The sequence below is a fragment of the Physeter macrocephalus genome, chromosome 14 (assembly GCF_002837175.3).
Source record: "Physeter macrocephalus isolate SW-GA chromosome 14, ASM283717v5, whole genome shotgun sequence".
In the NCBI taxonomy this organism is placed as follows: Eukaryota; Metazoa; Chordata; class Mammalia; order Artiodactyla; family Physeteridae; genus Physeter; species Physeter macrocephalus.
The window spans coordinates 106,654,727-106,671,168 of NC_041227.1; the positions used below are offsets into that span (position 1 = coordinate 106,654,727).

Consider the following 16,442-nt stretch of genomic DNA (forward strand, 5'->3'; position numbering starts at 1 on the left):
CAGGAAATTTCATTGATACTATCCACCAACCTTAATCAGATTTCACCAGTTTTATAAGCACTCAGCAATAAAAAGGAACAACATAAATACACAAAACAACCTGGATGGGTTCCAGGGGAAGGATGTTGAATGAAAAAAGCCAATACCCAAAAGTGACATATTGTATGATAACATTTATATAACATGCTTGGAAAGACAAAATTATAGATACAGAGAACAGATTAGTGGTTGCTAGATGTTAAGAGATGGGGCATGGAAGGAGGTGGCTGAGACTATAACAGAGTAGCAGGAGGAATCCTTGTAAAGAGGGGTTTTAATAGAAAATACAGGTTGACATTCTGAGGTTACAAGTGACCATCTGAAATGGGAACACAGGAACATTTTACTACAGTTCCCTTTCAGAACAGAAAAAAAACCTGGCAAATACATGTATTTTTCTTTTTTTTCCTCTAAAGATGAGATTGGCATCTTGGAATATCTACTAGTTCCATACAGAACTATTGTAAAAAGTTCAGATCACTAAAGAAGAATAAAAGGGGTGTAAGAACTCATATCAATTCTAAAACTTAGAGGCTTTACTGTTTAATAAATGCACAAAATTAACAAATATCTTCAAGTGTGAAAATGTGAATATTCTTTAGTAATCACATATTATTGTTCCTTTTAGAGATATATTTAATCTGTTCTTAAAGTTTCCATTGTTGCTTAATCCATAGACCAAGATAGTGCACATGCCAGCTGTTTCAGCTGTATCTAAGTTCATGCTCAACTGTCCACAGAGAATCCTGTGCTGATCTGACATCACGTTTCAGCCTTGGGACTTCACGCCCTCCTCAGGCGTTCAACCCAACCTTTACACAGGTGAGGCCAACTACAACTGGGCTTATCTGAACTTGGAGAAATTTCCTGTGTTTCTTTAGGGCAGAGACTGGTTTAGACAAGCTAAATATTTTGGCTTTGGACTGTTCACCAATTCATTGCTGCCTTAGGTCATAACACTATGCTGAAAGAAACTTTAAAAACAACTTGTATGAGAGTAGGCTTTAGAAAGCTGTTGATCAAAGGAAGTTGCTAGAAAAATGGCCCATGCCTGTTAAAAGTTGTTAGAACTTGAAGAAAAAATAACAAGCATTATACATAATTTCATGGGAAACTGTGCTCATGATTTTAAACAGTTAGGTTGGATTATTCTGTAAGGCATGAAAACTCATCAAAAATACTTAGATTTTAGAGAATAGTACCACCAATTCTTTACAAAACAGTGAGTAAAGTATTATGGTAGCCATCCCTGGTTGAAAAAAATACAACTGTACCTGATCCTTCTAGTGGAAAAGGATCCCTTCACAGCTTGTTCTTTCATTCTTTTAATTTCTTTCTTCCCTTGCTCTCCCTTCATGTTCCCCATTCTTCCTGTCTCCCTCTCTTTAGTTCTTCATTGCTTTCTTTTTGGGTCATTACACTAAATAAAGGTAAATTGATTTCCATAATTTAAAATAGCTATTGTACCTTCAAAAGGAGAGATTATTCTGCTTTTAGGATCAGGTCTCACAATAATTAAATTAAAAGTTTTAAATGAACAAAGGATATCAAATTGTGCTCTCTTCTCCTTTGGAAGCAACTGGAAACAGCACTGTAAAATAAATTGAAAGTCAATCTAATGGTGTTTTAATAATTAGCTTACCTATGTATTTAAAGGATTTATATGGCATAATTATTAGTGCTGTACTGATTTAATATCAAGAGCTTCAAAAAAGGGGAAAGAAATTTTGTCAAATTTCATATGACTCAAATTACTGTTTTTTAAAAGTTTTTAAGAGAAAAGTTAATCACAATTACTTTGTAATTTTTATTTTTTTTACATCTTTATTGGAGTATAATGGCTTTACAACATGTTAGTTTCTTCTGTACAACAAAGTGAATCAGCTATATGTATACATATATCCCTATATCCCCTCCCTCTTGAGCCTCCCTCCTACCCTCCCTATCTCACCTCTCTAGGTCATTGCAAAGCAGCAAGCTGATCTCCCTGTGCTATGCAGCAGCTTCCTACTAGCCATACATTTTACATTTAGTAGTGTATATATGTCAGTGCTACTCTCTCACTTCGTCCCAGCTTCCCCCCTACCCCCGTGTCCTCAAGTCGTTTCTCTACGTCTGTGTCTTTATTCCTGCCCTGCCACTAGGTTCACCAGTACTGTTTTTTTAGATTCCATATACATGTGCTAGCGCAAGTCCGTTCTCTACGTCTGTGTCTTTATTCCTGCCCTGCCACTAGGTTCACCAGTACTGTTTTTTTAGATTCCATATACATGTGCTAGCGTACGGCATTTGTTTTTCTCTTTCTGGCTTCACTCTGTATGACAGACTCTAGGTCCATCCACCTCATTACATGTATTTGTAATTTTTAAAGACTTGCTAATTATAAAAAAAGAAATTAATCCTTGGAAAAATGGAGAAGTAGTATCTTCACTAAAGCATAGAAACTCTTTCATTAACAATAAGTCTGAAATCCCCTTAAACCAAATAATAACATTCTACATGAATAAGAGAAGATGAATGGTATGCAAGGTCAATATACTAAAAAAAATGGACAGTTTTGGGTTGATTTTGGGTGGTATATTTTTATTGCAAGTGTGTGTTTCTGAAATGAGTAGTTGTGCCAGTATGTATGCATGTGTTTGTATACACATATATATTTTAAAAATTATTTTTGCTAAAACTGGAAAATATGCATTAATCTATACTATGAATTAAAACATCTTTATTCTCAATCTCATTTCTCTTGCTTTGTTAACTGCATTATAGATTCTCAATCACCAAATTACAAAGCCTCGACTGCTTTTTCTGATTATTACTGAACATGCTATCCCTGTTAAGTCTGGTTGACTTTACCCTCATGGTATCTTTCACACTGACCCCCCCTGGTATACTTGGTATAATTCCATTGCCACTAACCAGTTAAATCCTCCATTGCCTGTTATCTGGACTTCTAAAATTTTAAGGTGCATTCATATCACCCAAGGACTTGTTAAATGCAGATTCTATTTCAGTAAGTCTTGGGGTAAGACCTGAGACCCTGCATTTCTAAGTTCCAGGTGTTGCTGACACTTCTGGTCCTCAACTACTCTTTGAGTATCAAGGATGCAGAGTTCTAGACCTGCCCTGTCTAATATGGTAGCCACTAGCTACATGTGCCTATTGAGCACTTGAAATATAGCTAAGTAGGCTGAAGAACTGAACTTTTAATTTAATTTTCTTCAGTTTGCATTTAAATTTAAAAATGTAATAAGCATAAAATATTTTTCCATTACACAAAAGTTTTTTGTTTTGGTAGAACTGTATTTCACTTTTATCACTGTATCATTTAAGATATTATTGTTGAACTGTAGTGTTTGTGTCAAGCATGTGAGTCATTTGAGTTGTATACATAAACATATAACTGATCTGGTCACTGTTAATGAATTAATTTATTTCAAAAATTTTTTACACAAAGTGTGCTTATCTGAATATTTTATACAGACAGCATGAGTTACAGTAATACTTGTGTAAATCATGATTGGTAATTAAATTGAAATACTTATTTTTATTAGAATATAGTTAAATTATTTTTGTTTTTAAAAAAGTAGGTATGGAGAAAATTTTTATTGTAAAATGAAGACATTATTGATGCAGAATAAAGTAAAGATTAATTAGCTAGTAATATAACCAGGATAGAAGACAGACTAGAAGAAAATCTGTTGCAAGTTTTATGATGAATGCAATTGCAATTTACAAAGCTGTTTGTTGTGTAAAATTTTTTAAACATATGAAAAGTGAGAAATTGAGAGGTTTTTGCAAATGTGCAATGAGTTTGTTACAAAGTTTTCTCTTAACAGTCAAATAAGAACGAATGAAATTAGTCACTTGATATCAGAAGTAAATGTTCAACATTTGCTAACTTTGGCCAGCTATAAAATGGCTTGGATTTTTTTGTATAAAAGAGTAAACCATTTTTAGATCAATATGGTAATTTCAGTTATGATAGAAGATTAGAAGAAATATTTAATAAAAAATGAAAGAACTTCAATTAAGTCACAAAGCAAATATCCATAGAATGCAAGACATTTCTAACAATATCAATGACCAATTGATTCAAAATTGGAAAAACTACAAGTACTTTTCTTCAGCTTTAGATAAGCAATGGGATATAGGAGATACTATCAAATTCATACTTCAGGCATGTATTGTCTTAAAGGACTTCCAAATTTATGACAAAAAGTTGTCAATCTATAGCCTAAAAAAATCAGACTTATGGTGTAGATATTTTAACTTTTACATGTGTCAAACAAGCATTTCAGCTGGATAATGAAGAAAAGTTTTTTTTATCATAATAGGTGCTCCAGCTATGTTGGATCAAAAATTCTGATTTGCTGACATTTTCGAACAAGAGACTGTTTTCTTTATTGTTTCATGCCATTGTAGGATATATTTTGAAAATGTCTGTGCTGTTTCCTGAAGTTGACTGTATGAAAAACATCATGGATACAGTTGTTAACCTTGCTTAATATATATGTGCAAATTCTATGAATCTTTACTAGTTTAGAAGACAATGAATTTAAATATCCTGTGTTCTTTGCCAGGGCTCCTTGGCTGAGCTGTGGAAGAGCTTAATAAAGATTTACTGTATTTTTAATTCCAGTTGAAGATTTTCTTAAAACAAAAGGAGTGGTTGCCTAATATTCAATAATCAAAGACAAAAAATGGCAGTGTGATTTACATTTTATTATCAATATCACACTGTACACGAATGAGCCAAATTTGAAGCTCTAAGGAAAGAGAAAGCTTATTTGTGAAGCTAGACAAGTATAAGAATTTATACTGATATTGAAAATTTTCATAATATAAATCAATAATGATTTACATATTTTCTACCATAAATCAATATGTAGATTTTAATTATTGATGTTATATAAATTAGCTCCAAAAACCTTAAAATTTTGGAAGTATGCTTAGTTGATATTGATACATTTACAGTTGCTTTCAATATATGCAGTACTCCTTTGAATTTATGATATACTTAACTTGAAAAGATGTGGCTTTGAAATGATGTGGCTTTAAAGACTAAGTCTTCTAAATACATGAAAAAGTTTTGCCAATATGGACATAAATATTAAAAGAAAAATATTTTTGGTATTCATTTTAGTTACTGGGAACGTTTTAACATTATTTGGAACATTTGGGTATATGAATATAAAACTATAAATCTTGTTAAATCTAATCACAGCAGTGTTTCCAATGAAAATTTAGTGTACAAATTAAGATACGCTGTAAGTGTAAAATAACACTGGACTTCAAAAATACAGTATGAAAAAAGAATGTAAGAATATCTCATAATGAATTATTATTATTTCATGTTAAAATGATCATATTTTAGATATATTAGACTAAAAATATATATTTAAAAGAATTTTACCTGTTTCTTTTTACTCTTTTCAAAATGTGGCTACTAGAAAACCAACAAGGCATAGTTGGCTTCCAATGTATTTCTACTGGACAGTGCAGGTCTAGACTATTATAAAAGCCTCTTAGCTGATATTCAGTTACTTCCAAACCTGCTGCTAAGTTAACTTTCTTAAAGTCTAGATAGTCTTCATTCATCCCTTCATCTATTCACCAAATATTTATTGAGTACCTACTCTATGTCAGTGATTGTTCTAAGATAAATCAGAGAACAAATGAAAGATAGCTGCCCTCCTCATGAAGCTTACCCTCTAGTTGGTGGATACAGATGAAGAACAAAAACATAACAAGTATAAAATATATAAGAAAGCAATCAGGAATACCAAAAAACTTATCCACAGACAGTGAGAGCTGGAGCATTAGTGGGGTGATGGTGCAGGGACGTCAGAGGGGCTGGAGAACTAGTAGGGGAGTGGGGGGAAGAGTGGTAAGAAATGAGGTCATTGAGGTTAGAGGGGTGTAGGGATGGGGGATAGGACTGGCTTTTATTCTGAGTGAGATGGAAAGTTCTGGAGGGTTCTAACAAGTTTTAAAAGGCTATTTCTGGCTGCTGTGTTCAGATCAGACTGTATGGGGGTGGGGCAAGGGTAAAAGCTAGGTGATCTGGTAGGAAGCTTTAATTACAACACAGGCAGAAGATGATGATGGCTTAGACCAGTGATGGAAGTGATAAAAAGTGGCAGAATTCTCCAATTTTTAAAAAGTAGGGCCAACAAGTTAGATGTAGAGTGTGAGGGAAAGACAGGGGTCAGATTATAGGTGGAACAAGTTGATCTTTCTTCTCCTCTTGTCAAGTATCTTCACTGGCAATCCACTGTCTCAAACCTTAGATTGGTATTCAAGTGCCTATATGCTTTGGCCCCAACACAACACCTCTCCACAGCCCCCAAATGTTATTTCCTAATGCTTTCATCTGTCCATGTTTCCCTTATGTTCCTAGGCCTTTAATAATGATAAGATAAAAGAGTACAAATCAAAACTATTATTTTTTAGGAACTTACTATATTACTGATAGCTTTAGGCTCTTAAACTCTAAAGAACTAGGAACAAATTATAAGACAGACATTATCATCACATTTTTAGATACAAACATATTAACAAGTAATAGTAAAAGCATACAAAAGAGGGCCCATTTTGACTCTCAAGATAAGACTTTCCCTTTCATACCATGATTTTCATGCTGCACCCTCTGCCTGGAATGCTATCCCCTTTCCATGTCTGGTCCACCTTCTCTTTAATAAAAGTCTCCTTATTCTGTCAGCCAGAATTAGGTTTTCTTCCTCTAAATCAAATCGTTAAAACAAATCATTTCCACCTCTTTCTCTGCACCTAATATTTCTTCTTCTATTATTAATAATAATGACCATAATAGTTAACATTTGCTGAGTGCTTACTTCGTGCTATATACATTTATACTATCATATTACCTTACTTTACTAAGTATTCTTGATATTCTAAAGCTTTCAAGTTCCAAGAATTTAGGAGAAAAGAAAATTTTAAGTAAATGTAGAAAAAACCCTACCCCTTAATTTATTCTACATGTAAAAATTAACAAAGAAGATTTATAAATGTCCACTTTGATCATTCAAAGAAACACTGAAATGTAAATTGGCCTGGCCATATAAACTGATGCAAGTATTGAAGATACAGAACTAAAAAGGCATATCAATCAAAGTACAAAAAACCTTAATAAAATGGGGGTCTAAAAACTGGACAAAAAATAGAGGACTTTTAAACACTTTTAATTTGGAAATAATTTCAAATTTACATAAGAGATACAAGAATAGGAATAGTACAAAGAACATCTTTATATCCTTGGCCCAAATTTACCTAACTCACAGATTCACCCTTTTGCCAACATGTCCATGAGTGAGAAATAATGTATTCTTGTAAACCACTTATATTTCAAGGTTGTTGTTACCGAGATTTTGCATGTTCTCAATCTCTCACTTATATACATAGGTACACACATATGTATACATACTTATATACACATATGTATATAAATATATATACACATATACACACACAATTTTTTCTAACCATTTGAGGGTGAGTTACATTACACTCATCATGGTTCTTTACCCCTACAAACGTCAGTATTTCCTAAGTATAAGGCTATCTCTTATACAACCACAGTACAGCTATCAAATTTAAGAAATTTAACATTGAACCAATACTTTTATCTAATCTACAATCTGTATTCCAATTTTTTTAATTGACCCAATAATATCCTTTATAGCATTTTCCCCATTCCAGTGCAGGATCCAGTGTAGGATCAGCTTTTTATTTAGTTTTTATGTCTCTTTACCTTCCCTCCCTCTCTCCTTCCTCCCTCCCTCATCCTTTCTCTCTTTCTTTCTTCCTGTCTGTCTCTCTTTCTCTCTTCCCCATCCCTCTCTTTCTTCTGTCCCTCCCTCCCTCCCTTCCTCCCTCCCTCCCTCCTTCCCTTCCTTTTCATTCTTTTGTTTCTTTATGTCATTGACAGTTCTGAAGAATATAACCCCCACCCACATCCCCAACACACACACACACCTTTAAAAAAAAAAAAGCTGTCCCTCATTTGGAGTTTGTCTGATGCTTCCTCATGGCCAGATTCAGGTTTACACATTCTTAGCCATAATACTACATAACTGATGTTGTGTCCTTTTCAAGGTATCACATTTGAAGTCACACATGCCCATATGTTCTTCACTTGGTGATATCCATTTTTAGCACCAGTCTAGGAGTTGTCTGATTTCACTACCGTATAATTACTATTTTCCCCTTGCAACTAATAAGCAGTTTATAAAAAGCCACTTTAAAACCATGTAAATATGTAAATGGTCTGCTCTTCATAAAAAAAATTCCCCCTAGATTTAGCATTTTATGATTAGAGTCTGATCCAGACATTACTGAAACAGATGCAAATTGCTGGCTTCCCAAATCTGGCAGCTTCTCTGATAACTGTAGTTATCAGTCAGCACTCAACAGTCTATAATGAGCAAGAACCCTCAGTTCTCCCCATTAATTAATTCATCTCTTTACTATGGTATGGACTCATGAATCACAATTCTTTCAATGGTTCATTACTGTATTTAATTATTTTGGTGTTCAAGTACTTCCAGATTGGCCAGTGGAAGGCCCTTCAAGCTGGTTCCTTGTGACATGATCCCATCATTTTGGGCATTTCCTTATTTTCTAGCATAAGATGTTTCAGGCTCATTTTGTACTTACCCACCCCCGGCCCTGAAATCAGTCATTTCTCCAAGAAGCCTGGACTCCTATTAGTGGGAAATGGGCACTTAGATATGCTATATGCTCATTGCTATTGGGGTGTCTGCTTCTTGGCTCTTTCAGCTGTCAGAGCTAGGATTATATATATATATATATGGGCACATATTATTCACATTCACATACATACATACATATATATTTTAGAAATGATGCATTCACAATGATAACATCCAATTCTAATCCTACCACAGGATTCTTTCTTGACTTCCTTCATTCTGCTTTGAATGTCTGCGTTTTCATTGAGATTCTGGCTCTCAACAACAATCAACACATTTGCTGAGACCTATATTACATCTTAAAATTATTTCAGAATGGCTTTGGCCACACCTCTAAAATAACAACAAGACAACAAAACATACTATAAAAGTTTTGGGATTTGTTTGCAATTCTTTTCTAACTCAACCCAACATGTCAAACACTGAACATAAATACTGTGCTCATAAGTTACTGAAATTGATTCTTTCTTTTGTTTTCCTTTGGTATATTTATGGTATTCATTTGACATGCAAATGAATTAATTTATTTCACTTTGCTTGTAGTTTTAAGCTCATTTTCCCTTTCCTATCTTTCCTGATTTCTTTATATATTTTTAAAATGTGTAGAATATTAACATGTCCCCCAAAGTAAAAATTACATAAAAAGGTATTCTCAGAGAGGTGTCACTCCCTCCTGCATCTTGTCCACTCTGTGCCCACCCGTGTTGTAGATAACCAATTTCATTGCTGCGTAGCTTATCCTTCCTTTGGTTCTTTTGTAAAGATAAATAGATACACACAATAATTTCTCTTGTTTATAAATGATAATACTATATACACTCTTTCATCCTTTGCTCTTTTTTACTTGAAAGTATCTCTTGGAAATCACTTTGTACTACTGAGGAGAGATCTTCCTTCTCTCACCTGCAGCGGCATAGAGCTCCATTGCACGTATGGACCACAGTCCATTCAATCACCTATGCTTAGGAGATTAGGGTAGTTTCCAATATTTCCTAATTACAAATAATATCACAATAAATACTGTACATATGTATTTTAATATTATTAAAGGTATATCTTCAGGGCAAATTCCTAGAAGTGAGGTTGCCAGGTTGAAGGGTAAATGCATACATAGATTTGTTAGAAATGCCAAATTCTCCTTCATAGCTGCACGCCATTTCGCATTACCACCAGCAATGTATGAGGATGCCTGTTTTGAAACAGCCTCACCAACAGCGCACTGTCAAGCTTCTGAATTTTTGCTAATCTGATGGATGAAAAGTTGTACTGGCATATCTAAAAAAAAATAGCTTGCTGAGGTAGAATTTATATATATAATAGTAAAATTTACTAATTTTAGGTATATGGTTTGATAACTTTGCTTAACCCAATGTCACAAAAGTTTCTTCTGGAATTTAAGTTTTAGTTCTTACGTTTAGATCGGTAATCCATTGAGAATTAGTTTTTGAATATGAAATAAGGTAGTGGTTGAGATTCAATTTTTCTCACACTAATATTCCCTTGTTCTAGCACCATGTATTGTATGAGCAGCTTTTCCTCATTGAATTGTCTGTGAACGCTTTCAAATACCAAGTGACCCCAAGTGAGGGTCAATTTCCACTGGTATCAGATTGCTGTTAGCTTCAGGCTTAAAACACTCAGAACAAGAAATTTAGTTCACATAGTTCCCCTCTTCCCAGAGGAGCAGCTTCTCTGTGTTCACGTTCCAATTCCTTTGGTTGTTGCTTAGTGTGTAATGTCCAGGTTTTATCTCTTGGAGAATGTCCTCTGCAAGTGTCTTGCTCAGTTCTAGAAGCTGGAAGTCCTGTCTCAATGTAGATTTTTTGGCCATGGCCCACGGGCCCAGCCGCTCCGCGGCATGTGGGATCCTCCCAGACCGGGGCACGAACCCGTGTCCTTTACATCAGCAGGCGGACTCTCATCCACTGCGCCACCAGGGAAGCCCTCAATGTAGATTTAATTGGTATTTCTCTTATTATGAGAAAGACTGAATATCTTTTCATGTTTCATATGACCTTTTTATAACTTTTTTGGTGAGTGGTCTGTTCATGTCTTTTACCATTTTTCTATATAATTTTTGGTTTCATCTAAACTGTTAAAACTTCTGCTTATAATTTGTGTATATGGATGCAATTGAATTTTGCATATTAATTTTAATTTTTAAAAAATTTATTTATTTATTTGGCTGCGTTGGGCCTTCATGGCTGTGTGCCGGCTTTCTCTAGTTGCGGCGAGCAGGGGCTACTCTTCGTTGCGGTGCGCGGCATCTCATTGCAGTGGCTTCTCTTGTTGCGGAGCATGGGCTCTAGGCACAGGCTTCAGTAGTTGTGGCACACGGGCTCAGTAGTTGTGGCTCGTGGGCTCTAGAGCACAGGCTCAATAGTTGCGGCACACAGGCTTAGTTGCTCTGCAACATGTGGGATCTTCCCGGACCAGGGCTCGAACCCGTGTCCCCTGCATTGGCGGGCGGATTCTTAACCACTGACCACCAGGGAAGTCCCTTGCATATTAATTTTATATCTTGCTGGCTTGTGGATATTTCCAATGAGTTAGGTTTATCATTGATTCTCTAGAGATTTCTGGATTACTATTTTGTTATCTGCAAACAGAGATAGCTTTATTTTTTCTTTTCCAATTCGTATGTCCCTAGTTGTCTTTCCAGTCTAACTGCATTTTCTTTTTTTGTGCTACTTTTATCAGGTTTAGGCATCAAATGTTATACTTGCTCCCAGAAAAGAATTTGGAAATTTTCTTTCCTTTTTTTTTTAATACTTTGAAGCCATTTATGGGGGATTGTTTGCCAGAGGTTTGGTTAGATTCCCCTGTGAAACTATTGGGCCTGGTCCTTTTCTATAGGGTGGCTTCTTGGTAACTTTATTTCTTCTATGGAAATTGGTATATTAAACTTTCTATCTCTATTGAGGTTAGTTTTGGTAAATGATATTTTCCTAAAACATTTTAACAGGTGAGTTAATCCCAGTTATGTTAATTAAGATGACTATTATGTTCAGTCTCAATTTTGTCATACTGTCTTTTGTTGAAATTATTGTGTATATTTACTGCATCTCTTCACTCATGTGTCCCTTTTACTTTTTTAAAAAGATTTCTTTTGGTAATTAGGAAGATGTGTATTTTCATTCTACAGGTTACATTTGTATTATTGCTTTTTATAGTGCCTGAGATTCCCTCAATCTTTACCTCATCTTTTTAATATTTGGTGTCAGTTTTAAATAATATTCAGTGACTATTATACTTTACTCATACAACAGAATGATCTTATGCTATTTTCCCTTTTTTTCTCCCTTCTCCTCTCATTAAAAAAAAAATTGCATCTTTGATTTTTGTCAGACATGTAATGTTTACACATTATTCTTTTACCCGTGAACTCACTCTCATTTTAGTCTCAGCTATACAATAACAGATAGGAAACGCTCACTGTTTGGAAATTCTTGTCAAAGTTATCCCAGGCATTTTTTGGCTGGGTGAAACTCACCTCTCCCAGATTCCTCAGTAGTATTACATGTGTACATTATTCTCTGAATACTGGCACATTTTAAACTGTTTTTCTATGGCCTTGATATCTGGGAGTCAACTTGGTGGTATACAATATTCTTGGTTTACACATTCTTTCCTTTAGTTTCATGAAAATATTGCTCCACTAATGCCTTACTTTGTATGTTGTGTCAAGAAGGCTGATGCTGGTCTAATTCTATTGCCTTTGTAAGTTATTTGACCTTTTCATTTGGAGGCACTATGCATATTTTTTCTCTATCTTTAAAGTCTACTAGTTTTACTAGGATATGTCCTACAATTGATCTTTCCAGGCCAAATTTCCCCACTACCCATTAACAGTGTCAGGTCATCTTTTATTTCTGAAAAGTTTTCTTGGATTATAGTTCTAAATATTAGTGCTGTTCAGTTGCTTTGATTTACTTCTTTAAGAAAATCTTTTACTTCTTTATTTCATTCTTATTTTTCTGGTTTTCTTCAATGCCTTTTCATTTGATCATATTCTTCCTTGGGAAATCTGTAATTTAGTTTTCATTTCTGGTATCATTTTGTCTTTTTCTTCTCTTTCTTTCCTAAGTTTTATCAACTCTCATTTCATTTATTCCTGTTTTTTGTCATTTTCTAAGTCAGTTTTAAATTTCTGATTTGAGGTGTTTTTTTTCTTAATGCCAAATGCTTGTTTGAGGATATTAAATTGAGTTTGCAGTGATGTGTTAGAGTTTTTGTCAGCTTTGTGGTTGAATTGTTTTGGACTTTTCATTAGGAGGAAAGCTTTAATTCATATTGTCTGATTTTTACAGTTGTCTTATAATAACAGGGACAGATTTTTTTTCCCAATTCCTTTTTCTTTCATAGAAACAGTTCTTAGTTCAATAGCACCCTCTTCTGTGCAATTTCTTTTATGGATCATGTTGTTGACGGTCATAGTGGAGGGTAGATAGAGGAGGTTTGGTATGTCTTATTTCTCTTTCATTTCTGCAAGATCCTTAATTTTCCCCTCTTATTTCCTTTTTTCTCTTTATTTCCCAATCTCCAAGGGATACCACCCTTCTCTATTTGATTCTTCCCCAGGAGCAATGAATCTCGAAGGCTGCCACTTCTGGTTGCACACACTTTCTCAAGTCCTGAGAACCACAAAAACCTGGCCTCTGTTCAGTATTTTGGCATTAATAGTTGCATTTTTCTCTTTCTGGGGGTGATTTTATTTGTAGTACTTCATCTAATTGCTCTGTTTATCCTTATTCTTTTTCAGAGTTTTTAAGCCTTACCTCCTTTGCTCTTTGTACCCCAGGTTTCAGTGGCAGGCAAGCTACAAGAATTTGTTGGAATTTTTAAACTCTATTTGTATGTAGTTTGAAGGTTCTGGTGTTCCCTGTCCAATAGCCATATTTAAGGTATGGATCCTGGGAATTCCCTGCGTGTCCAGTGGTTAGGACTTGGTGCTTTCACTACCGTGGGCCTGGGTTCAATCCCTGGCTGGGGAACTAAGATCCTGTAAGCCAAGTGGCGCAGCCAAAAGAAAACCCAAACAAACAAACAAAAGAAACCGGTATGGGTCCTGTATGGTTTTATTTTGCTCTGTAAATTTTATGTTTTCTGAGAGGATAATGTTGGGGAGATTCAAAATCAGGTGAATGCCACTGATCTATAACAATGGTCCCTTAACCTCCTACTCTTATTAATATTTTATTTGTTTGTTACTCGTATCTCTATTTCATGATGATGTCGTTGTATTTTTTTGCTGTAAGTTACTTAAAATTCTCTGAAGAATGATGCAGAGTGAAAATTAATTTTTTAAAAATTAATTAATTTATTTATTTTTGGCTGCGTTGGGTCTTCATTGCTGCGCGCAGGCTTTCTCTAGTTGCAGTGAGCGGGGGCTACTCTTCATTGCAGTGCATGGGCTTCTCATTGCAGTGGCTTCTCTTGTGGAGCACGGGCTCTAGGCACGCAGGTTTCAGTAGCTGTGGCACACGGGCTCAGTAGTTGTGGTGCATGGGCTTAGCTGCTCCACAGCATGTGGGATCTTCCCCGACCAGGGATCAAACCCGTGTACCCTGCATTGGCAGGCAGATTCTTAACCACTGCCCCACCAGGGAAATCCAAAATTTTTACTTTTCATTATTAAAAAATATTTTTAAAAATGCTCTGCTTTGGAGGTTTTTGTTTTTTGCTTGCTTTGTTTTTATCTTTAATAAGATGAGTATGAGTAACAGAAGAAAAGAAAAAGGGAAAATAAAAGAGAAAGAAAAAAAGAAGAGAAAAGCAATGAGATGGGTCATTTCAGTCCATAGATATCTGGCTTTGAAAGCAATTCCCCAGAGGAGTTTTAACATTTCCTTTGGTAGCAGGAATTCAGCATGGGTACAGCCCCTGTGAGTGATTGCTTTTAATATCTATACTGTTTTATACTATACTGTTTACATCTGTAAGCTCTGGGATATTATACAGCATCAATGCTTTGTAATTATACCTCATATGTTTATGCACACATATACAAAACACATATATACAATATATACACTTACTTGTTTCACATTCTGGAGTTCTTCTGTCAATTGTTTCCTTTGCCTTTCCGATTCAAATAATTTTTCCTATATTTAAAAACCACTGAATTAATAACTTGTTATGAAGGTATCAATGGGTATGATATTTAGGGCTTTGTTTCAAAGCTTATAAATTCCCCAAACATCCAATTTCTACAATTTGAAAATGTAGTTCCCAGTCATTTTTCTGGCTTTACACATACCATCTAAAAGTAATTAGTTATTTACAGTATAATTGTGATGTAAACGTATTTTCTGTTACTATAATTAGTCACTTTTTTTGGAGGGGGGTCCGGCACCAGGCAGCTTGCAGGATCTTAGCTCCCTGACCAGGGACTGAACCCGGGCCACAGCAGTGAAAGCCCGGAATCCTAACCACTAGCTACCAGTGGATTCCCTGTTAGCCACTTTTTAAAACCTCAAAATCCAAGGTCCAAAATAAGTCAATCAGGATCAAAATGTATAAATATTAACTAAATGTTGGGTAATAGCTATCATTGCCAAAGAGCTTGCAAATTGAAGAGCATTATTATTACAATTTAGAGTGTCTCTTACTATACTAAAGAGAACTATGAAATTGGGTTAACTCTTATTTTCTTAATTTAGTTTATTTTTGGAAGATTATCCATAAAACTTAAGATATGACTGGTGTAACCAAAATATGAAATAATAGTTACTAAGGAAGAATAACATTAGGCATGTCAATCAAATATTAAAATCTTTGAACTTAAAATTCAGTCGAGCAAATATCCTAAAATGTTCAATTTTGTTAAGTATTACATAAATAAATCTACATGTTTTTGATCAAATCAGAGATACTAAGAGTAATTTAAGAATAATTTTACTATAAACCCAGGCAGAAGAATTGCTGGAAGATTATATTGAGTGGTAAATATTCACGGCAGCATTGCAAGGTTTACAGGAAGCAATTCGCTTTCTGTTATACTTCAGCTCATTCTTGTCTAACAGATGAAATGAAAGTACATGACAATGAATATAATATAGCAATCTAATGAATCTGCCACAGACAGAAGCAAAGAAACTGCTGGCTCCTGGGTTTTATGCAAGTCACCTTCACTTTTTGTGTCCTAGTTTTTTGCATCTGTAAATGGAAAATATATCTATTTTCATTCAGCTTTGCAAAGCAGTAGCAATGTGAACTCTGCAGAAAGGCTTTAAGTTAAATAAGGCCCATGGCACTTTTAAAAATCATTCTTGCAAAATAAAAATTAGCCATTGGTATCAAATTTTCTTGGCTTCATTTTTCTTTGTACCTCAAATCAGACATGAAGAATAGAGATGTCACAGGATAATGGGAAGTGATGAGAGACCATCTACACACTCCATGAACTTCATTTAACAACCTCTGCTATTTGTGTGAGTGTGTGTAATATCAATACAAGCAGAAAAACTCAAAGTGCAAACATTATCTCAAATGAAATATTTATTGCTTTGTACAATCTTTTCTATAGTTAAACAAGTGGTTCTCAGCCAATAGATAGGTTCTCAGGTAAAGGAAATTATAAAATATAGAATATATTTTACCCGTGATTTTAGGTTTTGTCACAGTAGGATATGCTCAGTTACATCTCAAAAATTTTAAATGTGAATCCTG

At 34.7% G+C, this 16,442-nt stretch overlaps 1 protein-coding gene across 7 annotated transcripts in view; it reads right to left on the bottom strand.

Moving 5' to 3' along the window:
- STXBP4 (syntaxin binding protein 4) overlaps positions 1 to 16,442 on the bottom strand; it is a 199,734-nt gene that overhangs the window by 92,280 nt on the left and 91,012 nt on the right. For 5 of the 7 annotated variants that reach the window (XM_024127982.3, XM_024127983.3, XM_055089833.1 and 2 more), the window contains one exon: positions 14,810 to 14,875. In XM_024127982.3, coding sequence (XP_023983750.1) covers positions 14,810 to 14,875 — 66 coding nt within the window. Of the gene's footprint in view, positions 1 to 13,026; positions 14,471 to 14,809; positions 14,876 to 16,442 lie in introns of those variants that run through there. The other 2 variants (XM_055089838.1, XM_055089837.1) reach the window with 2 other exon arrangements.